The sequence below is a fragment of the Salmo trutta genome, chromosome 1 (genome assembly GCF_901001165.1).
Source record: "Salmo trutta chromosome 1, fSalTru1.1, whole genome shotgun sequence".
Taxonomy (NCBI): Eukaryota; Metazoa; Chordata; class Actinopteri; order Salmoniformes; family Salmonidae; genus Salmo; species Salmo trutta.
In genome coordinates, this window is record NC_042957.1 from 42,382,286 (window position 1) to 42,406,489 (window position 24,204).

At 41.8% G+C, this 24,204-nt stretch overlaps 1 protein-coding gene across 2 annotated transcripts; it reads right to left on the reverse strand.

The window, feature by feature from the left end:
* Nucleotides 1-184: 184 nt before the first annotated feature.
* Nucleotides 185-23,031, reverse strand: LOC115196283 (adenylosuccinate lyase). Of its 2 annotated transcripts, none has more exons than XM_029756965.1 (11): nt 22,792-23,031; nt 20,139-20,342; nt 17,984-18,028; nt 17,719-17,798; nt 9,340-9,558; nt 9,091-9,181; nt 8,877-8,946; nt 6,821-7,059; nt 2,534-2,623; nt 750-926; nt 185-491 (listed from the first exon to the last, which is right to left on the reverse strand). In XM_029756965.1, the coding sequence occupies exons 1-11, from the start codon at nt 23,014-23,016 to the stop codon at nt 405-407; spliced, it is 1,527 nt and encodes a 508-aa protein (XP_029612825.1). In that variant the 5' UTR covers nt 23,017-23,031; the 3' UTR covers nt 185-404. The 2 variants fall into 2 exon arrangements, with proteins under 2 accessions (XP_029612825.1, XP_029612834.1); XM_029756974.1 differs by lacking the exon at nt 22,792-23,031 and adding an exon at nt 21,940-22,052.
* Nucleotides 23,032-24,204: the final 1,173 nt, after the last annotated feature.

Genomic DNA, 24,204 nt, shown 5'->3' on the forward strand with positions numbered 1-24,204 from the left:
AAATAGGTAACAAGGAATTTCATTAACAACAATGTTGATGTTTTACTTTGTGAATCATACATGAATTTAGGAAAATAGTGTTGGAACAGTATGGAATACATATACATATGAAATCTCTGAAATATTTCAGGGTCTATGTTCTAACCCTGCTTGTTTAGCACTACATCATTACAAACTCACTGACTTCTGATTTAAGTATTTTATTGTCTTACAGTAAAGCGTGCAATGTTAGTCATGATGTGGTTTATTTTGGTGTGTAACAGTATGTGTTTGTTTTAGTGAAAAGGCCACTCCTGACTTGCAAAACAATATTTCAGAATTGGTTTAAATGAAGTCAGGGTTAAATTAAGGGTCAGTTTTAGTATTTTGGTTAGTCGTTTTACAGGTCAGGATTGTCCCCCGTTTTAGAGCTCCAGCTCGATCTTGACGTCAATCTCGGCCTTGTAAGGTTCCAGCAGAGGGCGTACCTCCTCAGAGAGAAACCTCGCCACCTGAGTGAGTGAGAGAATGATGAGTTAGGTTGCGTCAACTATAGGTACATGGAGAAAAGCTGTATAATGTACCAAATACAGAAATCAAACAGCACACGTGATTTTGATGCTCAACAGATTGAATGGATCTTTTTTGCCACCATTAAATCTGTACCAAGACCCCCAGTGTGCTGGATATTATTTTCTGTTTAACTACAGGTATTTTAAAATGATTTTAAGTTGAGAAAAACAAAGATAACAGGGTGTTCTGTATAGTACCTGTTGGGGGGCGCGGCCGATGAAGGTCTTGGGGTCCAGGATGTTGTCTAGATGGCCCAGGATAGGGGCGAAGTAGGGGTCAGCCTGGACCCTGGCCAAGAGGTCATTGTCTCCCCCCTCATGTTTGACCACGGTTGCAGCCTGCTGGGACAACACACGGATCTTCTCATGGCAGTCCTGGTGCAAGAACACAGACACGAGAGAAACTGTTACTGTGTGATTACACAATAATAAACTGAACAAAATTACAAACGCAACATACAACAATTTCAAAGATTTTGACTGGGAATACAGATATGCATCTGTTGGTCATCAGAAAACCAGTCCGTTTCTGGTGTGACCACCATATGCTCATGCAGCGCGAGACATCTTCGCATAGAGCGTCCCTGAGACTGTTTGACAGTTTGTGCAGAAATTCTTCAGTTGTGCAAACCCACAGTTTCATCAGCAGTCCGGGTGGCTGGTCTCAGATGATCCCGCAGGTGAAGAAGCCGGATGTGGAGGTCCTGGCTGGCGTGGTTTCACGTGTTCTGCGGTTGTGAGACCGGTTGGACGTACTGCCAAATTCTCTAAAATGACGTTGGAGGCGGCTTAGGGTAGAAAAATTAACATTACATTTTTTGGCAACAGCTCTGGTGGGCATTCCTGCAGTCAGCATGCCAATTGCATGCTCCCTCAAAACTTGAGACATGTGTTATTGTGTTGTGACACAAAACTACACATTTTAGAGTGGCCTTTGATTGTCTCCAGCACAAGGTGCACCTGTGTAATGATCATTCTGTTTAATCAGCTTTTTGATATGCCACACCTGTCAGGTGGTTGGATTATCTTGGCAAAGGAGAAATGCTCAATAACAGGGATGTAAACAAATTTGTGCACAAAAGTATAGAGAAATAAGCTTTTTGTGCTTAAGGAATATTTCGGGGATATTTTATTTCAGCTCATGAAAGACGGGACCAACATTTGTTGGGTTTATATTTTAGTTCAGTAAACATGCAATCTGGGGATTAAAATGTCGTTTGATTCAGTTACTGTACTGTTTAAGAAAATAAGCACACATACAGGAGGTAGCAGTGTTGTCACGATAACAAGTATCCATCGGCCTCTATCACACACACACACACACACACACACACACACACACACACACACACACACACACACACACACACACACACAGTTCACAACTTAGGCACCAAACTAAAAGCTTTAGGCGACAAACAGAATTTAAGGAGCACCAGAAAGAGATAGATTTTTGGTATAGTTTATGCTTATATTAGGCCTGTATGAATCCTACCTTACCTTTGAAGCACATATCATAAATAGCAGAGTCTATTCCTTTCTGCTCGTGCCAATCAAATTTGACTAGACCTACTGTCAAGTCATTAGGTTGTTAGCCAGCTAGTTAACATGACATGACAGATCAACATCGTTTGTTATCAAACTAATAAGTAGCAACCTGGGATTAGTTTAAAAAGGGACTCATGGTTAGTGAAATGATCTAAAATGTGCATGAAATGGCACCTGAGCTCTTGGTTATACCAGGGGATGAAATAACACAACGTATCAACTTCACTCACCCTGCTCCAATGTATAAAATGCACATGTAACAACAGAAGACTCATCGGGGTCTGCATCCCCACTCGCCACCACAGCTAAATTATATTTTAAAAACTGCGCTACACTAATTATGCAACGTGCGACTAATTATGCAACGTGGAGTGTGAGAAATACGTTCTGTTCTAATAAGTTGTGGTGTCATGCTGTAATAGAAGGGTGCGTACCTGTCTATTGCCTCCAGCCTTCACCATAGCCATGATGATGTTCTCTGTAGCCATGAAAGGAAGCTCATGAAGGATGTGTCTCTCGATCACCTGACAGAGAGAGCGGGAGGATGAGAGAAAGCGAGAGGGGAAAGAGATAGATGAAAATTCTAGTGTTGAGAAAGGGATACGTAACATTACGGTTCACCAAACCCAGGTTTCGGTACGTATTGCGGTCAGGGTTCAGTTTCGGTACAGCAGGAAAATTAATTGCCAAGTTACTGTCGTTAATTTTAGTTTGGGCAAAATATGCAAAACTAACCCAGGAATAGATCATATACAGTGGCAAGTATGTGAACCCTTTGGAATTACCTGGATTTCTACATAAATTGGTCATAAAACTTGATCTGATCTTCATCCAAATCACAACAATAGACAAACAGATTATTGTATTTTTATTGTCTATATTGAATACATAATTTATACATTCATAGTGTAGGTTGGAAAAACGTATGTGAACCCCTAGGCTAATCTCCAAAAGCTAAATGGAGTCAGCTAACCTGGAGTCCAATCAATGAGACTAGATTGGAGATGTTGGTTAGAGCTGCCTTGCCCTATAAAAAAAACTCACAAAATTTGAGTTTGCTCTTCACAAGAAGCATTGCCTGATGTGAAAAATGCCTCGAATGAAATAGATCTCAGAAGACCTAAGATTAAGAATGGTTGACTTGCATAAAGCTGGAAAGGGTTACAAAAGTATCTCTAAAAGCCTTGATGTTTATCAGTCCCCGGTAAGACAAAAATGTCAAAAAAAATTGAAAGTTCAGCACTGTTGCTACTCTCCCTAGCAGTGGCTGTCATGCATCGATGACTGCAAGAGCACTGCACAGAATGCTCAATGAGGTTAAGAAGAATCCTAGAGTGTCATCTAAAGACTTCCAGAAATCTCTGGAACATGCTAACATCTCCGTTGACGAGTCTACGATACGTAAAACACTAAACAAGAATGGTGTTCATGGGAGGACACCACAGAAGAAGCCACTGCTGCCCCCCCCCCCCCAAAAAAAACCATTCCTGCATGTCTGAAATTTACAAAAGTGCACCTGGATGTTCCACAGCGCTATTGGCAAAATATTCTGTGGACAGATTAAACTAAAGTTGACTTGTTTGGAAGGAACACACAACACTACGTGGAGAAAAAAAGGCACAGTACAGCAACATCAAAACGTCATCCCAACTGTAAAGTATGGTGGAGGGAGTATCATGGTTTGGGGCTGCTTTGCTGCCTCAGGGTCAGGACATCTTGCTATCAATGACGGAAAAATGAATTTCCAAGTTTATCAAGACATTTTGCAGGAGAATGTTAGGCTATCTGTCCGCCAATTGAAGCTCAACAGAAGTTGGGTGATGCAACAGGACAAGGACCCAAAACACCGAAGTAAATCAACAACAGAATGGCTTCAACAGAAGAAAATATGCCTTCTGGAGTGGCCCAGTCAGAGTCCTGACCTCAACCCGATTAAGATGCTGTGGCATGACCTCAAGAGAGCAGTTCACACCAGACATGCCAATAATATTGCTGAACTGAAACAGTTTTGTAAAGAGGAATGGTCCAGAGTTCCTCCTGACAGTTGTGCAGGTCTGATCCACAACTACAGAAAACATTTGGTTGCGGTTATTGCTGCCAAAGGAGGGTCAACCAGTTTTTAAATCCAAGGGTTCACATACTTTTCCCACCCTGCACTGTGAATGTTTACACGGTGTGTTCAATAAAGACATGAACACATATAAGTGTGTGTTATTAGTTTAAGCAGACTGTTTGTCTATTGTGACCTAGATGAAGATCAGATCAAATTTTATGACCAATTTATGCAGAAATCCAGGTATTTCCAAAGGGTTCACATACTTTTTCTTGCCACTAATGTAGAGCCCAATAAAATGGCTTTATTTTTAGCCTAATTCCATTTTGTAGAAAAAAGAAATAGAAAAAACAACATTGGAGGTTCAAAGCCCACAACAATGCTTAAACCACAAAGACATTTTCATTTTTGGGTGTAGATACCCTTTCATTTAGGTGCACACCAGCAAGTGCCTTGTTTGGTTGACAGTGTTTATGTAGCACACATGTGATTGCAGAGTTAGCTGAACAAATCACCACTGAATTGATGCAAATAAACATGATATCATTCTGCCAGGTATACAGTGCCTTTGGAAAGTATTCACGCCTTGACTTTTTCCACATTGATAAGATACAGCCTTATTCTAAAATGTATCAAATTGTCCCCCCCCCCAAATCTACACACACTACTCCATAATGACAAAACAAAAACATGTTTTTAGAAATGTTTGCTAACTTATTAAAAATAAACTGAAATATTACATTTACAGAACTATTCAGACCCTTTACTCAGTACTTTATTGAAGCACCTTTGGCAGCGATTACAGCCTCGTGTCTTCTTGTGTATGATACTACAAGCTTGGCACACCTGTATTTGTGGAGTTTCTTCCATTCTTCTCTGCAGATCCTCTCAAGCTCTGTCAGGTTGGATGGGGAGCGTTGCTGCACAGCTATTTCCAGGTCTTTCCAAAGATATTCGATCAAGTTTAAGTCCGGGCACTGGCTGGGCCACTCAAGGACATTCAGAGACTTGTCCCGAAGCCACTCCTGCGTTGTCTTGGCTGTGTGCTGAGGGTCGTTGTCCTGTTGAGAAGGGAACCTTCGCCCCAGTCTAAAGGTCCTGAGAGCTCTGGAGCAGGTTCTCGTCAAGGATCTCTCTGTACTTTGCTCTGTTCATCTTTGCCTCGATCCTGACTAGTCTCCCAATCCCTGCCGCTGAAAAACATTGCCACAGCATGCTACCACCACCATGCTTCACCGTAAGGATGGTGCCATGTTCTCTAGACGTGACGCTTGGCATTCAGGCCAAAGAGTTCAGATAATCGTGTTTCTCATGGTCTGAGAGTCTTTAGGTGCCTTTTGGCAAACTCCAAGCGGGCTGTCATGTGCCTTTAACTGAGGAATGGCTTCCGTCTGGCCACTGCTGCAGAGATGGTTGTCCTTCTGGAAGGTTCTCCCATCTTTACAGAGGAACTCTAGAGCTCTATCAGTGACCATCTGGTTCTTGGTCACCTCCCTGACCAAGGCCCTTCTCCCCGATTGCTCAGTTTGGCCGGCCAGCCAGCTCTAGAAGAGTCTTGGTGGTTACAAACTTCTTCCATTTAAGAATGATGGAGGCCACTGTGTTCTAGGGGACCTTCAATGCTGCAGAAATATTTTGGTACCCTTCCCCAGATTTGTGCCTCGACACAATCCTGTTTCAGAGCTCAATGTACAATTTTGCTCTGACATGCACCGTCAACTTTGGGACCTTATATTGACAGGTGTGTGCCTTTCCAAATCATGTCCAGTCAATTGAATTTACCACAGGTGGACTCCAATCAAGTTGAAAAAACATCTCAAGGATGATCAATGGAAACAGGATGCACCTGAACTCAAGTTCGAGCCTCATAGCAAAGGATCTGAATACTTATGTAAATAAAGTAGCGGTTTTTAATTGTAATACATTTGTATTGTGCATTTGGCATTGTTGTAGATTGCTGAGGATTTTTATTTAATTCATTTTAGAATAAGGCTGCAACGTACCAAAATGTGGAAAAAGTCAAGGGGTCTGAATACTTTCCGAAGGCACTGTTCATAGATTACTTTATGGTTAACATTTCATTGAGAAGGTTTATGGGAAAGACTTTCCATCTACCAGAAGACAGTTGTCATTAGCATCATTGTTTACAGCTATACACAGACAGGGGCATTCTCGCGCCATTACCTCTTCTGAAAATTGAAGTAAAAATACGAATGACTTGTGCATTTTGTTCAAGTCTTATCATCATCTTGGGCAAATGAATTAATGCTCTAATAAATTCAATACATTTAGTTGATTTCCTCCTATGTTCAATACATTTTTGCATCTACTGGGAAGCCAAAATGTTCCCAAACTGGAGATTTAAATGATGATGATGGAGGAGAGCTCTCTCTCCCACACACAACCGTTACACCCCTACATAACATACAAGACAGTTGAGTTGAATGTTGTTCCTCTGTGATGTGTTATAGCCAACAGATGTACTGTGGGGAAAGTGCAGTTGTGTGTGCATTATCATGAAATGACAAGGTTTAAAATGGTGGTGATAATACCTTATGAGGACAACAATGGAAATAAGCCTCCTGGTTTATTGTGTTTTTTATCCTCAATAATTTCTGTCTGGACAAGCCTACTACTTCTAATTATCGAATAAATTCAATGAATTTACCTTGGGGTAGACCACCAGGCCTTCGGTGATGTTCTGCAGGGTGCTGAGGATGATGTCAGCGGTAAGGAAAGACTCAGGGAGAGAGATTCTCCTATTGGCACTGTCATCCAGTGTTCTTTCCAGCCACTGGACAGAGGCGGTCTGGAGGGGGTCAGCGAGCAGCGCTATCAGGTGGCGGGCCAGACTACAGCAACGCTCACAACGCATTGGGTTCCTCTTGTAGGGCATGGCACTGGAACCTGGTGGGGGAGAGGCAGTCAGTGGGACCCAGACAAGTAACAATGGGTTGGCATTTAGGAAATAAGTTAACCTGTTTGGGATAGGGGGCAGTATTTTCACGGCCGGATGAAAAAAACGTACCCGATTTAAACTGGTTACTACTCTTGCCCAGAAACGAGAATATGCATATTATTAGATTTGGATAGAAAACACTCTGAAGTTTCTAAAACTGTTTGAATGATGTCTGTGAGTATAACAGAACTCATATGGCAGGCAAAAACCTGAGAAGATTCCAAGCAGGAAGTGGCCTGTCTGTGAAATTGTAGTCCTTCTTTTGCTTCTCTATTGAAACTACAGTACCTGAGCTGTTACGTGGCACTTTCTAAGGCTTCCATTGGCTCTCTAAAGCCTTCAGAATGCGGATTGAGGCGTCTCCTGTCTCTGGGCAGAGTATAATAGCACAGTTTGTCAGTGGACTGCCTGGTGACTAAGAGATTGGAGATACGCGGTCCCGCGAGAATGCTGTTTTTTCTTTTCCTATTTGAATGAATACACTATTGTCCGGTTGGAATATTAGCGCTATTTTACGAGAAAAATACCATAAAAATTGATTTAAAACAGGGTTTGTCATGATTCTAAGTGCGGTAAAGGAACATTTTGAATTTTTGGGTCTCGATATTGCGCTCGCGCGTTACCCTTTGGATAGTGAACTGAACGCACGAACAAAACGGAGGTATTTGGACATAAATATGGATTATTTGGAACAAAAACAACATTTCTTCTGGAAGTAGCAGTCCTGGGAGTGCATTCTGACAAAGATCAGCAAAGGTAATACAATTTTTCTAATAGTAATTCTGAGTTTAGTGAGCCCCGAAGTTGGCGGGTGTCTGAATAGCTAGCTGTGATGGCTGAGCTATGTACTCAGAATATTGCAAAATGTGCTTTCGCCGAAAAGCTATTTTAAAATCTGACATAGCGATTGCATAAAGGAGTTCTGTATCTATAATTCTTAAAATAATGATTTATTTTGTCAACGTTTATGATGAGTAATTTAGTAAATTCACGGGAAGTTTTGGGTGGGAATGCTAGTTCTGAACATCACATGCTAATGTAAAAAGCTGTTTTTTGATATAAATATTAACTTGATTGAACAAAACATGCATGTATTGTATAACATAATGTCCTAGGAGTGTCATCTGATGAAGATCAAAGGTTAGTGCTTCATTTAGCTGTGTTTTGGGTTTATGTGACATATATGCTTGCATGGAAAATGGCTGTGTGATTGTTTTTGGCTATGTACTCTCCTAACAATCTAATGTTTTGCTTTCGCTATAAAGCCTTTTTGAAATCGGACAATGTGGTTAGATTAACGAGAGTCTTGTCTTTAAAATGGTGTAAAATAGTCGTATGGTTGAAAAATTGAAATTATTGCATTTGAGGTATTTGTATTTCGCGCCACGTTCTTCCATTGGATATTTGGCTAGCGGAACGGAACGCTAGCGGAACGTCTAGATGCAAGAGGTTAAACTAGCTGTTTACTCTAAAACATCAGGATGGTTTAGCAGTTGGTGCCTTAATCAAAGTGAAATCTAGGGCTAAAACTCAATTGTATTTTATTGATTCCTCACATCCTCTCTCCTTGCCTCTTTCTCAAAGTACATTGGAGCAGAAGATCAGAGGTGAAGGTTCTTCTGTTATTTTGCTCCAATCTGCTTTGAGAGGTAAGGAGAGAGGATGTGAGGAATCAAGGAAATACAAAGGATATTAACCCTAGTTTTGGGATTAGATTCCTTTATACCTGGGTAGGAAGTGGACCAATTTCCTTCTTATGACTCACCAATTTGCTCCTTTTCAAAAGGCTCCTCAATCTCTTTAAGGTTAGCCAGCAGGCGGATGTCAGTGCAGATCTGAGGAAGAGAGTATAATTTATTACCTGTGGGTCATTCCACTACTGTCAAAGACCACCAGGAGGCATTGTTTCTCCGTAGACAGACTTGTGATTTACGGTAGTAAGAATGACAAACTGATGTCCAGTCAAAACTCATCTCAACCTTGTGGATGGTGGCTCCCATGCTGGCCAGGTGAGAGAGGCAGTCGATGTCTACCTTACGACTGTACGTCTGTCCAGTCACCATGTAAGCCCTGGGAGGAAAAATGTACAGGATTGAAGAATAATAATAAAAAATAAAAATAAATTTAAAAAAAGGTATTTCAGCAATTTGTTTGTACTCAAATGACAAAACGTGTGGCAAATAGGAAACTCAAGAGACTGTTGACATAAAAGTATACATTTAACTCACTTTTTGAAGCCTGCCATCTCTGTGACCATTCTGTCCAGATCCTCCACCTTATCATGGTCCCCCTGGAAGAGCTGCAGAAAGCTGGCCTGGGTGCCCGTAGTACCCTTCACCCCCCGGAAACGCAGGTCTTCGCGGGCGCGCTGAAGGTTCCGCATGTCCATGGCCAGGTCCTGGAGCCACAGACATGCTCTCTTACCCACTGTGGTCAACTGGGCCGGCCTGGTAGAGGTAGGTAGGTTATATATATATATATATGAATTTATGAGAGCGCAAGAGAGCGAGAGAGATAAAGATGAAAAGAAAATGAGAGGTGAAAAATAATATAAATGGTGAGAGAAGGAGAACAAAAGTTCAAATAAAATGTGAAGGGGAAAAATAAAGATTCATAAAAATAAAACAGAAAGATGAAGACTGAGAAAAATAAGGCAGAGAGATTAAAGTGGACTCAGAAGCACTGAACACATAACTCTTTAATCTGAGAGGAACATGAGTGTTCATAGACAAATGGGATATATCCACAACGGCACATAGTCCATGAGCCAGGGGGGGTTGGTCGGGCTCACTTAGGCTGACAATGTCTCAGTGATTTTATTCCACACACAGATGTATACAAAGCTCTCTCCCGCCCTCCATTTATGAACAATCTGACCATAATTCTATCCTCCTGATTCCTGCTTACAAGAAAAAACTAAAGCAGGAAGTACCAGTGACTCGCTCAATACGGAAGTGGTCAGATGACACAGATGCTACACTACAGGACTGTTTTGCTAGCACAGACTGGAATATGTTCCGGGATTCATCCAACGGCATTGAGGAGTATACCACCTAAGTCATCGGCTTCATCAATAAGTGCATCGACGACGTTGTCCCCACAGTGACCGTACGTACATATCCCAACCAGAAGTCATAGAGTACAGGCAACATCCGCATCAAGCTAAAGGCTAGAGCTGCCACTTTCAATGAGCGGGACACTAATCCAGACGCTTACAAGAAATCCCGCTAAGAATCCTACTCCACCGGCTTTGAAGCTCGTCGGATGTAGCAGGGCATACACTATTACGGACTACAAAAGGGAAATACAGACACGAGCTGCCCAGTCACGCGAGCCTACCAGAAGAGCTAAATGCCCTTTATGCTTTCCTCGAGGTAAGCAAGACTGAAGCATGTACGAGAGCACCAGCTGTTCTGGATGACTGTGTGATAACGCTCTCGGTTACTGATGTGAGCAAGACCTTTAAACACGTCACCATTCACAAAGACGCAGGGCCAGACGGATATGTACTCAAAGCATGTGTGGACCAACTGGCAAATGTCTTCACTGACATTTTCAACCTCTCCCTGACCGAGTCTGCAATACCCACATGTTTTAAGCAGACCACCATAGTTTCTGTGCCCAAGGAAGCGAAGGTAACCTGCCTAAATGATTACCGCCCCGTAGCACTCACGTCGGTAGCCATGAAGTGCTTTGAAAGGCTGAGCATGGCTTACATCAACAGCATCCTCCTGGATACCCTAGACCCCACTGCAATTCGCATACTGCCCCAACAGATCCACAGATGATGCAATCTGAAATCGCACTCCACACTGCCCTTTCCCACCTGGACAAAAGGAACACCTATGTGAGAATGCTGTTCAATGCTGTTCATTGACTACAGCTCTGGGATTAAACACCCTCCTCTGCAACTGGATGCTGGTCTTCCTGATGTGCCACCCCCAGATGGTAAGGGTAGGCCACAACAAGTCTGCCACGCTGATCCTCCACACTGTGGCCCCTTAGGGGTGTGTACTTAGTCCCCTCCTGTACTCCCCATTCACCCAAAACTGCATGGCCAAAACATGACTCCAACACCATCATTAGGTTAGGACTCCCCCCCCCGCTCCATTTGTTTTGTACACTGCTGCTACTCGTTGTTTATCATCTATGCATAGTCACTTCACCCCTACCTACATGTACAAATGACCTCAACTAACCTGTACCCCCGCACACGGACTCGGGTACCAGTACCCCAGTATATAGCCTCGTCATTGTTATTTTATAGTGTTACTTTAGTTTTATTTGGTAAATATTTTCTTAACTCTTCTTGAACTGCACTGTTGGTTAAGGGCTTGTAAGTAAGCATTTTACGGTAAGGTCTACACTTGTTGTATTCGGCGCATGTGACAAATAAAGTGATTTGATTTCCTTGAAAGTTCATGTAGGCCGGCATTGTAAATAAGAAATTGTTCTTAACTGACTTGTCTAGTTAAATAAAGGTAAAAATATACACTGCTCAAAAAAATAAAGGGAACACTTAAACAACACAATGTAACTCCAAGTTAATCACACTTCTGTGAAATCAAACTGTCCACTTAGGAAGCAACACTGATTGACAATAAATTTCACATGCTGTTGTGCAACTGGAATAGACAACAGGTGGAAATTATAGGCAATTAGCAAGACACCCCCAATAAAGGAGTGGTTCTGCAGGTGGGGACCACAGACCACTTCTCAGTTCCTATGCTTCCTGGCTGATGTTTTGGTCATTTTTGAATGCTGGCGGTGCTTTCACTCTAGTGGTAGCATGAGACGGAGTCTACAACCCACACAAGTGGCTCGGGTAGTGCAGCTCAGCCAGGATGGCACATCAATGCGAGCTGTGGCAAGAAGGTTTGCTGTGGTTGTCAGCGTAGTGTCCAGAGCATGGAGGCGCTACCAGGAGACAGGCCAGTACATCAGGAGACATGGAGGAGGCCGTAGGAGGGCAACAACCCAGCAGCAGGACCGCTACCTCCGCCTTTGTGCAAGGAGGAGCAGGAGGAGCACTGCCAGAGCCCTGCAAAATGACCTCCAGCAGGCCACAAATGTGCACGTGTCTGCTCAAACGGTCAGAAACAGACTCCATGAGGGTGGTATGAGGGCCCGACGTCCACAGGTGGGGGTTGTGCTTACAGCCCAACACCGTGCAGAACGTTTGGCATTTGCCAGAGAACACCAAGATTGGCAAATTCGCCACTGGCACCCTGTGCTCTTCACAGATGAAAGCAGGTTCACACTGAGCACATGTGACAGACGTGACAGTCTGGAGACGCCGTGGAGAACGTTCTGCTGCCTGCAACATCCTCCAGCATGGCCAGTTTGGTGCTGGGTCAGTCATGGTGTTGGGTGGCATTTCTTTGGGGGGCCGCACAGCCCTCCATGTGCTCGCCAGAGGTAGCCTGACTGCTATTAAGTACCAAGATGAGATCCTCAGACCCCTTGTGAGACCCTATGCTGGTGCGGTTGGCCCTGGGTTCCTCCTAATGCAAGACAATGCTAGACCTCATGTGGCTGGAGTGTGTCAGCAGTTCCTGCAAGAGGAAGGCATTGATGCTATGGACTGGCCCGGCTGTTCCCCAGACCTGAATCCAATTGAGCACATCTGGAACATCATGTCTCGCTCCATCCACCAACGCCACGTTACACCACAGACTGTCCAGGAGTTGGCGGATGCTTTAGTCCAGGTCTGGGAGGAGATCCCTCAGGAGACCATCCGCCACCTCATCAGGAGCATGCCCAGGCATTGTAGGGAGGTCATACAGGCACGTGGAGGCCACACACACTACTGAGCCTCATTTTGACTTGTTTTAAGGACATTACATCAAAGTTGGATCAGCCTGTAGTGTGGTTTTCCACTTTAATTTTGAGTGTGACTCCAAATCCAGACCTCCATGGCTTGATAAATTGGATTTCCATTGATTATTTTTGTGTGATTTTGTTGTCAGCACATTCAACTATCTAAAGAAAAAAGTATTTAATTAGATTATTTCATTCATTCTGATCTAGGATGTGTTATTTTAGTGTTCCCTTTATTTTTTTGAGCAGTATATATATATATATTTTTATATAAAAGTCTATGTCCCTAGAGTTGGAAATGTGTCAGTATACAACAAGTTATATGCTCACGTATACCCTTTATCATTGAAAAGCTCAGATACCAATCAGACAAACATTTTTCTCCCCCAGGTCAAAAAACCTTGACCTTTGACCTCTAGGGTACATATCAAATCAAATCAAATCAAATTTATTTATATAGCCCTTCGTATATCAGCTGAAATCTGTACAGAAACCCAGCCTAAAACCCCAAACAGCAAGCAATGCATGTGAAAGCACGGTGGCTAGGAAAAACTCCCTAGAAAGGCCAAAAACCTAGGAAGAAACCTAGAGAGGAACCAGGCTATGAGGGGTGGCCAGTCCTCTTCTGGCTGTGCCGGGTGGATATTATAACAGAACATGGTCAAGATGTTAAAATGTTCATAAATGACCAGCATGGTCAAATAATAATAATCATTGTAGTTGTCGAGGGTGCAACAAGCACGTCCGGTGAACAGGTCAGGGTTCCGTAGCCGCAGGCAGAACAGTTGAACAATTACCTGTATAAATTGGTAAAAAAAAAGGAAACCCTGATACATTTTCATCTTTGTTTGACAAGTGGTTCTGAAAGGGCATTACCAATAGTTAATAGGATAACATTGTATATAATTTTAAAATCAGCTCACATCCATGACTATTCACTTGTACATATTCATTTTACATGTTTGAAGATAAAATATTGCAATTATTGATCATGACATCTTCAGAAATCAGCAATTCATGTAGCTTTTCAAGGAACATTCTTACCACAATTCTGTGAATAATCTTTATTTTATTTACATCTGCACACTTGGCTCATTTGGTTGTGTATTCTACATCAATATAAACATTTTATGATATTATAAATTATAATTATATTTCATACAGATATGATCATGCGAAATTGATCCAATAAGACCCTATTGAGTTGTTTGGCGGCCATATTAGAAAAAGGCTTCTGTGGAGTTAATACTTGAATCCTGTGATGTCCCTGCATCTACAAATATTTTTAAAAGCCTGTTCTAGCAGTGTGTGTGAAATGTGGTGCCTCCATCACATGGGCTATTTTTAAAACAATAGTTGTAGCTGGTGCTTTCAAAGTTGGTTATATTATATATCATTTGAAATGTAAATTCATGACCTTTCAGAACCACTTGTCAAACAAAGATTAAAATGTATCAGGGTTTCCTTTTTTTAAGCAATTTACACAGGTAATTCTTATATGTACCCTTGGGGTCAAAGGTCATGGTTCTGTTGACCTGAACATTGACCTGATGGATAGCTGTGAAACTAAGCTTTTCAATGATATATGATTAAAGGCTATACGTGAGCAATAACTTGTTCTATACTGACATTGTTTGTCATATAGTAAAATCCCTATGGGGAAAATGTATGGGATGGAGGGATGAAATAAAGGAGTGATAACAGAGAAAGCTACCATTGCTGCACTGCTATCACACATTTTCCAACTCTAGAGACATAGACTTTGAAGAAAATCACTGAGATCATCGGCCCAAGCGAGCCCGACAGCCCAAATTTGAGGGTCACGCTCATGGACTAATATAGAAGTTATTGTTAAGTTCATGTTCCACTGGTTCAATTCTGAGATTATCTACAAGTGACAGGTCAGCTGACCCTGTTGTACCAGAAAGTGTAGGTGGTTCAGAGTACTGCAAGTTGTACCAGTTCTGGTGTTTTCCTTTTTCTTTTCCTGGTCGTCCAATGACGGTTGCTGTATGTGGAATACCACTTTCTCTGTCCATGTATTTAACAGTTTGTCCAGTTTTCAGATTGGAACAACCATGTTGTCTTAACACGTGGCTGTTGTTGAATGTTTTCTTCATTTGAACGCTCAACAGTATTATCTGTGGGATGGTTGAAGGTCTCTGCTTCATTTCCTGTGTCAGTTTCAGTGTCCATATCATTGGATGCGACATCTGGTAGGGTTGTGTCTGTTACTTTGTCCTTTTTGTCATTTTCATTAGGAGACTGATTCTCAGCAACAGCCCCTCTATCTTGTTGATTATTTACTTTCCGCAATCTTGAGTGATGCACCCTGACAATGATGCCTCCGTGCCTCACAAATATCACCACGCTATCTTGGCCAATGACTACTCCCCGGTCCTTTCCACTCTTGACAGTCAACTCGTTTGTAGTACACTTTGTTTCCAGTTTCGTACTTCTCATCGGTGGGTCGTAGCTGTTTACGCAGAGCCCTGCGAATTCTCTGAGCACTCTGCTTCAGTAAACGCTTTTCTCGCTGCATGTAGTGCTGAAAGGTGCTTTTTGTCCATTAGAATCTCATTTTTACATGGACTCTGTGATGTCTTTGTCTAAAATGTTTACACAATAGTTGCACGAGGTAGTAAGTTCAAGAGTCTCTGGTTGTTTAACTTCTTACATCTAGACGTTCCGCTAGCGGAATTTAGTAAATTGTTAGTAAATTCATCGGAAGTTTGCGGGGGGTATGCTAGTTCTGAACGTCACATGCTAATGTAAAAAGCTGGTTTTTGATATAAATATGAACTTGATTGAACAAAACATGCATGTATTGTATAACATAATGTCCTAGGTGTGTCATCTGATGAAGATCATCAAAGGTTAGTGCTGCATTTAGCTGTCTTCTGGGTTTTTGTGACATTATATGCTAGCTTGAAAAATGGGTGTCTGATTATTTCTGGCTGGGTACTCTGCTGACAATCTAATGTTTTGCTTTCGTTGTAAAGCATTTTTGAAATCGGACAGTGTGGTTAGATTAACGAGAGTCTTGTCTTTAAATAGCTGTAAAATAGTAATAGCATTTCTAAGGTATTTGAAAATCGCGCCACAGGATTCAACTGGCTGTTATGTAGGTGGGACGATTTGGTGCCACCTGCCCTAGAGAGGTTAAGAATTATAGATACAGAACTCCTTTATGCAATCGCGGTGTCCGATTTTAAAATAGCTTTTCGGTGAAAGCACATTTTGCAATATTCTGAGTAGATAGCCCGGCCATCACAGGGCTTGCTATTTTGACACCCACCAAGTTTGGTACTCACCAAACTCAGATTTACTATAAGAAAAATTGGATTACCTTTGCTGTTCTTCGTCAGAATGCACTCCCAGGACTTCTACTTCAACAACAAATGTTGGTTTGGTTCCAAATAATCCATAGTTATATCCAAATAGCGGCGTGTTCTTTGTGCGTTCAAGACACTATCTGAAGGGTGACGCGCCCGCGCGTATCGTGACAAAAAAAATTCAAAATATTCCATTACCGTACTTCGAAGCATGTCAAACGCTGTTTAAAATCCATTTTTATGCGATTTTTCTCGTAAAATAGCGTTAATATTCCGACCGGGAGTCGTTGTTTTCGTTCAAAGACTGAAAATGTAAAATGGACTCTTCACGTGCACGTCCGTCTCATTGTTCTCAGATTGACCACTATCCAAATGCGCTACTGTTTTTCAGCCATGGACTGCAAAGTCATCATTCAACGTTCTGACGCCTTCTGAGAGCCTATGGGAGCCTTAGAAAGTGTCACGTTACAGCAGAGAGCCTCTGTTTTCAATAAAGAGGCTAAAGAAGGCCAAGAAATGGTCAGAGAGGGCACTTCCTGTTTGGAATCTTCTCAGGTTTTGGCCTGCCATATGAGTTCTGTTATACTCACAGACACCATTAAAACAGTTTTAGAAACTTTAGGGTGTTTTCTATCCAAATCAAACAATTATATGCATATTCTAGTTTCTGGGCAGGAGTAATAAACAGATTAAATCGGGTACGTTTTTTATCCGGCCGTGAAAATACTGCCCCTATCCATAACAGGTTAAACATCACTGCCTTGTCATTTTTTATGTCTAGTACAGCCCCTGCCTTCTTGAGGGAAGCTTTGCTTAATAGTAAGGGGACATCTGCAGGGACCACCTATGTTTCAATGTGACACTTAGTCTGACCAATTTTTGCTGGTATCTTGACTCTCTTGGTAGAATGGACGATTCTCCCATCTCCAAATTTGAAATCTCTGTTGCTTGGTGTGTCAATCATATTTTGTACTTCTTTCACTTGCCATTACTGAGAGCCTGTTGGAACACAAGCAAGCTGTTCCTTTGTGGTCGACCACAGTATCCAGCGGATTCCGTGGTCGACCAAAGGAACAGCTTGCTGACTGTGTGACTAAAAAAGGAGCATCCGGTCTTGTGCTCCTACAGGCTCTCAGTAGCTTGAGTAATACAAATAAAAACTGTCACACAACCCATTTGTAATGGGGAACTTAATAATAATACTTGGACATTTAATTATGTTGTTGTTTTATTTGTCTTTATAGAAAAGAGTTAAGTTCATGCTTTAAGTATCCCTATATTTCTGTTATTACGGGGCCAGCACTCTGTCAAGAGTGCACCTGCGCGGGAAGTTTGGTTGTTGATGGACCTAGCCTTGAGTTCATACGGTATAGTAAACTTTGTTAAACTGGAATTTTGTCATTGTGTCATTTCGAGTTAACAGTTAGAACCTCCTGAGGTGTTCATACTTACTGGTAATGTGTGAAACCCAGGGTGGGGAGACCAGCGTATTTTTCAGCAAAGTTTGATAGTCTGTCGATCACTCTGGCCAACTATAAAGACAGAAATTTGTTATTAGTTTACGGAAGTGATGAGGGATATACAGGATCATACTTGGTTGACTTTCTCAGACATTTCAACACAAAGTTGCACATAACTGTACAGCATACTATCCATATCTAGTGCTGGCCTGGGGGTAGTAGAACTAATCCTCCCTGGTCTATAACCACTAACTTACCTTCGGCAGGAGAATGTCAAAACCGTCACGAAGCATGATCAAATCCTGAAGAAAAAAACAGAAGAAAAAAAACAGCAGGCATATCAGTCATTATGCATAGAAATCTCAAAGTTGTATAAATATACACTAGAGGTCGACCGATACTGATTTTTCGATACCGATAATTGGAGGACCAAAAAAAGCCGATACCGATTAATCGGACGATTTTTATATATATATAAAAAATATATTTGTAATAATGGCAATTACAACAATACTGAATGAACACTATTTTAACTTAATATAATACATCAATAAAATCAATTTAGTCTCAAATAAATAATGAAACATGTTCAATTTGGTTTAAGTAATGCAAAAACAGTGTTGGAGAAGTAAAAGTGCAATATGTGCCATGTAAAAAAGCTAACGTTTAAGTTCCTTGCTCAGAACATGAGAACATATGAAAGCGAGTGGTTCCTTTTAACATGAGTCTTCAATATTCCCAGGTAAGAAGTTTTAGGTTGTAGTTATTATAGGACTATTTCTCTCTATACCATTTGTATTTCATATACCTTTGACTATTGGATGTTCTAATAGGTACTTCAGTATTGCCAGCCTAATCTCGGGAGTTGATAGGCTTGAAGTCATAAACAGCGCAATGGTTGAAGCATTGCGAAGAGCTACTGGCAAATGCAGGAAAGTGCTGTTTGAATGAATGCTTACGAGCCTGCTGCTGCCTACCACCGCTCAGTCAGACTGCGCTATCAAATCATAGACTTAATTATAATATAATAACACACAGAAATATGAGCCTTAGGTCATTAATATGGTCAAATCCGGAAACTATAATTTCGAAAACAAACTTTTATTCTTTCAGTGAAATACGGAACCGTTCCGTATTTTATCTAACGGGTGGCATCCATAAGTCTAAATATCGCTGTTACATTGCACAACCTTCAATGTTATGTCATAATTTTGTAAAATTCTAGCAAATTAGTTCGCAACGAGCCAGGCGGCCCAAACTGTTGCATATACCCATACTCTGCGTGCAATGAACGCAAGAGAAGTGACACAATTTGCCGAGTTAATATTGCCTGCTTACATGAATTTCTTTTAACTAAATATGCAGGTTAAAAAATATATACTTCTGTGTATTGATTTTAAGAAAGGCATTGATGTTTATGGTTAGGTACATTCGTGCAACACTTGTGCTTTTTTCGCAAATGCGCTTTTGTTAAATCATCCCCCGTTTGGCGAAGTTGGCTGTCTTTGTTAGGAAGAAATTGTCTTCACACAGTTCGCAACAAGCCAGGTGGCCTAAACTGCTGCATATACCCTGACTCTGTTGCACAGAATGCAAGAGAAGTGACAATTTCCCTAGTTAAAATAAATTCATGTTAGCAGGCAATATCAACTAAATATGCAGGTTTAAAAATATATACTTGTGTATTGATTTTAAGGAAAGGCGTTGATGTTTATGGTTAGGTACACATTGGTGCAACGACAGTGCTTTTTTCGCAAATACTCTTGTTAAATCACCCGTTTGGCGAAGTAGGCTGTGATTCATTGATAAATTAACAGGCACCGCATCGATTATATGCAACGCAGGACAAGCTAGATAAACTAGTAATATCCTCAACCATGTGTAGTTAACTAGTGATTATGTTAAGATTGATTGTTTTTATAAGATATGTTTAATGCTAGCTAGCACCTTACCTTGGCTCCTTGCTGCACTCGCATAACAGGTAGTCAGCCTGCCACGCAGTCTCCTCGTGGAGTGCAATGTAATCGGCCATAATCGGTGTCCAAAAATGCCGATTACTGATTGTTATGAAAACTTGAACAGCCCTAATTAAAATCGGCCATTCAGATTCAAATCGGTCGACTTGTAATATATACACATGAGAAACAAATGTGACCATTAAGCACACTCATCCTAAAATAACGTGGTACTTTTGGTCTAAAAGTAACTGTCTGCAGACTGTTGCATGTGGAATACATGGCCCAACCCAAAATTAACCCCCAAGCCCTGTGCCCTTCTGGAGATCTAAGAGAATTTGATTGGTATAAGCAATATGGTGAAACTTTCACCTAGTCTACCAGAGGCTAAGTAACAATGCCTACACCTGTCAAACCATCCCAGATCTAGAGGTCTATTTGGGATTGGGCTTCTTACCGTGTTGTCTCCCACGTAACAGGAAGTGGCACCCAGGTGGATGATGGGAGCAGCGGTGGGGCAGCAGTGGGCGAAGGTGTGCACGTGGGCCATGACATCGTGCCTCAGCTTGCTCTCCTCCTCTGCCGCCATGGCAAAGTCGATGTCCTCAGCGTGGCTCTCCATCTCTGCTACCTGGGCTTCGGTGACGGGCAGGCCAAGAGCCTGGAGAAGGGAGAATAAGAGGAGATGGAGTTATAAGAAGCAAACCAAGAGCCTGGAGGTCAACAGGAAGGATAAGAGGAGCAGAGAAAGTTAGAGCTGGTACCCTAGAGGCGTAGTGAAAGCACTGCAGCCTGTCATTGCTGGTTTTTAACTGATACTCTGGGATATGCATTCAGTGTAAGCTCTAGCTACTTTATCAAGTGTTCTCTAGCTTTTATAAAGCTGAAACATTGTTGCTACATTGAAGTAATTGCACATTGTATGGTACTATATAATACAAGTAAGCCAATTGTGTCAATGGGATGTGTGGTGGAACGGTCCAGAAAGTGTGTCAACATTTTCAGATCACTTTCAAACAGATAGCTAGAGGTGGTTGCTTTGCTCCATATCTCACACAGAAACTAGGAAAACTATTCCAGCACAATCTTCGTTATGGTAGCAGGTCTATTTAAAACCATTGAAAAATAGAACGTGTTGTTCGAGTAGCAGAGCAGAGGAGTTTGGCCCTGTGTTAATGACAATAGCGAGCGACATTCCTTCCCCTTAGCCGTTAGTTACACTTAAATGTGTTTTACTTGGATCTGGATAGGTAGGCTATAAGCAGTGTAGTGGTGAAGTTTCCACTAATATCACATGCAACTTACATATCTGAAAACATAGAAGGGTTATTTAGGGCCAAGGACAAGGAAGGAGAGTGAATAGCGTAAAGAGGCTAGGCTAACTCTCAGGGGGTTAGTGTCCTATTACCATGACATTTTGGCCTGGCTATTTTTGACACAAACCCACCCCAGCAGATTTCAGAGAGACATTGGAGACAAACTTGCTATTTGAAATCTGACGAAACAACATTTTGTATGGGAACGGTCTGTACATTCGTTTTCATGAGGGCACAAGACTATAGTAGCGACTAGCTGCTAGCGAGTGTGAGAAGAGACAGATTCCACCACCATAGCCCTGCTCTCTCTGTGTGTGTGTGTGTGTGTGTGTGTGTGTGTGTGTGTGTAGCTGCTAAAAGTCCCCATAGGCAGTATTTCTGTTACATGTATTTGAAATACGTATTTTAATTACTTCTGAGTATTTCGTCATTTGAATTACACTGGGCTGAACTACACCCCAATGTATTTTCAAAATACTGAAATTTGTATTTTCAAAATATTTTTCCATACCAGTTTGTATAGCGGTTCACATTTTGTGGCCCACCTTTCACCCTGCATTGGTATCAGAAGTCTGATAGCACTAAATTAACTAAATATACAAATTGTAACAATTGCAAAGCATGCTGAGTATTATTCTAATAGCTCTGCTCTGAAACAATACACTGTGTGCTTTGTAGTTCATTTTGGTATGTTCATTTTCACATATACATTTAGGTGATTTAGCAGGCACCCTTACCAGAGTGGACTTGCTCAACTAAGGTAGTTAAACAAAAACATAATACAGTCAATGTAAAACCATTACTGAGAATGTTTTTGCTGTTCGGGCCAGCTACTTGCAAATATATTTGTCCAAGAATTTTCTCATTTATTTTGATACAAAATATCTGTATTTTGTACTTTTTGCCCATAGGCTAGGCCCTGCCTATATCCTTATTCCTTACCTTTGTGTAGTCCATTTCCCCTCCACTAACAGATCAGCTGAGCTGTTGCATGTGACAGAGGGTCTGGTAGTAAGGTTAATTACAAACACACAGCTTCCCTGTAAATTACAAGAGTTGTGGAAGTCATTTTTGTCTTCAAAAATAGCCTAGTGTTTTTCTCTTAAAGGTCTTTGCTGGACAACTCTTATCTAGGTTTCACTGTCTGCAGGTTTGTTTATCATGTGGAAATAGCTGGAAATCCATATCCAGTTTCCAAATAGTGTAGGCCAACAGCAGTGGAATATTGGAATTTGCAGTGGGGTCACTGAACTAGCTGAAAGTGATTTGGAACCCTGACATCAAGTTAAAGAGAGGCTAGATTATTTTAGATAGGGGTATACATCTGAAGGACTTCTACAGGGTTGATTGAATAGCGTAACTTACTTTACCAACCATCCCAGTCACTTTCCTGACTGCCAACAACTGGGTACTGTTGATGAATAACTACATGCATTGTTACATCCACAATCATACATCAATACTCCACAGCTTATCACAAGACAATGCATCCTACTAGCTAGTTTGTTTGGTTTGCATCTTCTGTCTTGTAAGGCAAATACAGTAACGTTATATTCTGAAGCTGTTCATTTACTATAAGGTCCTCCTATATTTAGAGCAGGGAACTTGAGAAGGATCTCTCAAGGTCGCAAACTTAAAATAGACCTCATTTTGTAGCAGAAAGTGCACAAATAATTTGGAAAACTATAGCTACTGAAACATGCTATAGCAAGATAGCTAAAATAACATGCATGCTCATTCATGATCACTAGCCAATATTACAGCTAGCTAGCTAAGTGGCTAATTAGCGCACACCTTCTCAGCTTTGGCCAAGTAGATCCACAGTTTTCTCCACGTTGTGAATTTCTTCCTGTCACTGAAGTTATAGGCCATTTCCTTGCTGGCATATCGTGACACCAGCGGCGAACGATACTTATTAAATTCGTCTCCAAATATGTCCATGACTGACATGTGTATTGCAAGCCTCTGGCAGCACGCCTCACATCGTCTTCTTCGATGAGGTTTAACGGCGGTTGGCATTTAATAAATGTTGCATTACCGCCATCTACTAGACTGGAGTACAACTCCCTTATACTTTGCTTGAATAAATAAATAAACAAATACCCTACCATCTAACAACACAAAAAAATGCTATATATTGTAATGAACAGGCAGGGAGCAGGTCTCGAACCCTCGACCTTCAAGCCCGAAGTCCGGCGCGCTATCGACTGTGCCGCAAAAGCATGCTCAAGCGGCAGAGTCGATTTCCGCGCTTATAAACCCAGGGTCATTACACTACTCCCGCCTTTCAAAGAGCGCGTCCTCGCGCTAGCTTGCGACTCAACGTCTTACAGGAACGCGCTCACCTGGCCAAGCACACGCACTGTCGTGGATGCAAGGTCCGATCCCACTTCTGACACCAATGTAATGAACAGGCAAGGAGCAGGTCTCGAACCCTCGACCTTCAAGCCCGAAGTCCGGCGCGCTATCGACTGTGCCGCAAAAGCATGCTCAAGCGGCAGAATCGATTTCCGCGCTTATAAACCCAGGGTCATTACAATATAATAATAAAAAATACCACAACCCTACTCGACTATTTACATCTATTTAGTCCTAACTAAGGCTGACAACCTGAAAGGATGGGACATCACCACTTAACACACCCTGTAACTCTTCTGATGTGAAGTCTCGCACACCCAAATACCTCTCTGCAGCTGCCACCACAACCTCAATTTACTGCGACTTGATAACCATTGCTATAAATGCAAAAAAAATCCAATCTTACTGAAACATATATCACTTGTTGGCCTATCCCTCTGTACTGGTAGTACTCACACCACTCCTCTCAGGAACCCTCCCCCATGACCCATCTTCCTCTACTTTCTTCACTGACTCAGCATATTACAACTTATGCACTACTCTAACCCTGGAAACCTCAACCTTCCTCTCTCACATGGGATATTTCTGATCCCCAGCCCGATGGGAACCCCTAGAATTAACACATACCCCTACCTTCCCCAATGCTACACATTCCTTTGTCTCATGCACTTCTGCACACTTCTCACATCTACAAACCTCCCTCCTACACACTGCTGCCACATGCCCATAAGCTGGACACCTGTAACAGCGTAATGTATTCGGCACAAAATCTCATACATGATAACCTAATATCACTTTGTACGGCAAAGACTCAACATCAAAACTCAAAAGAACAAACAATGGCTCTTC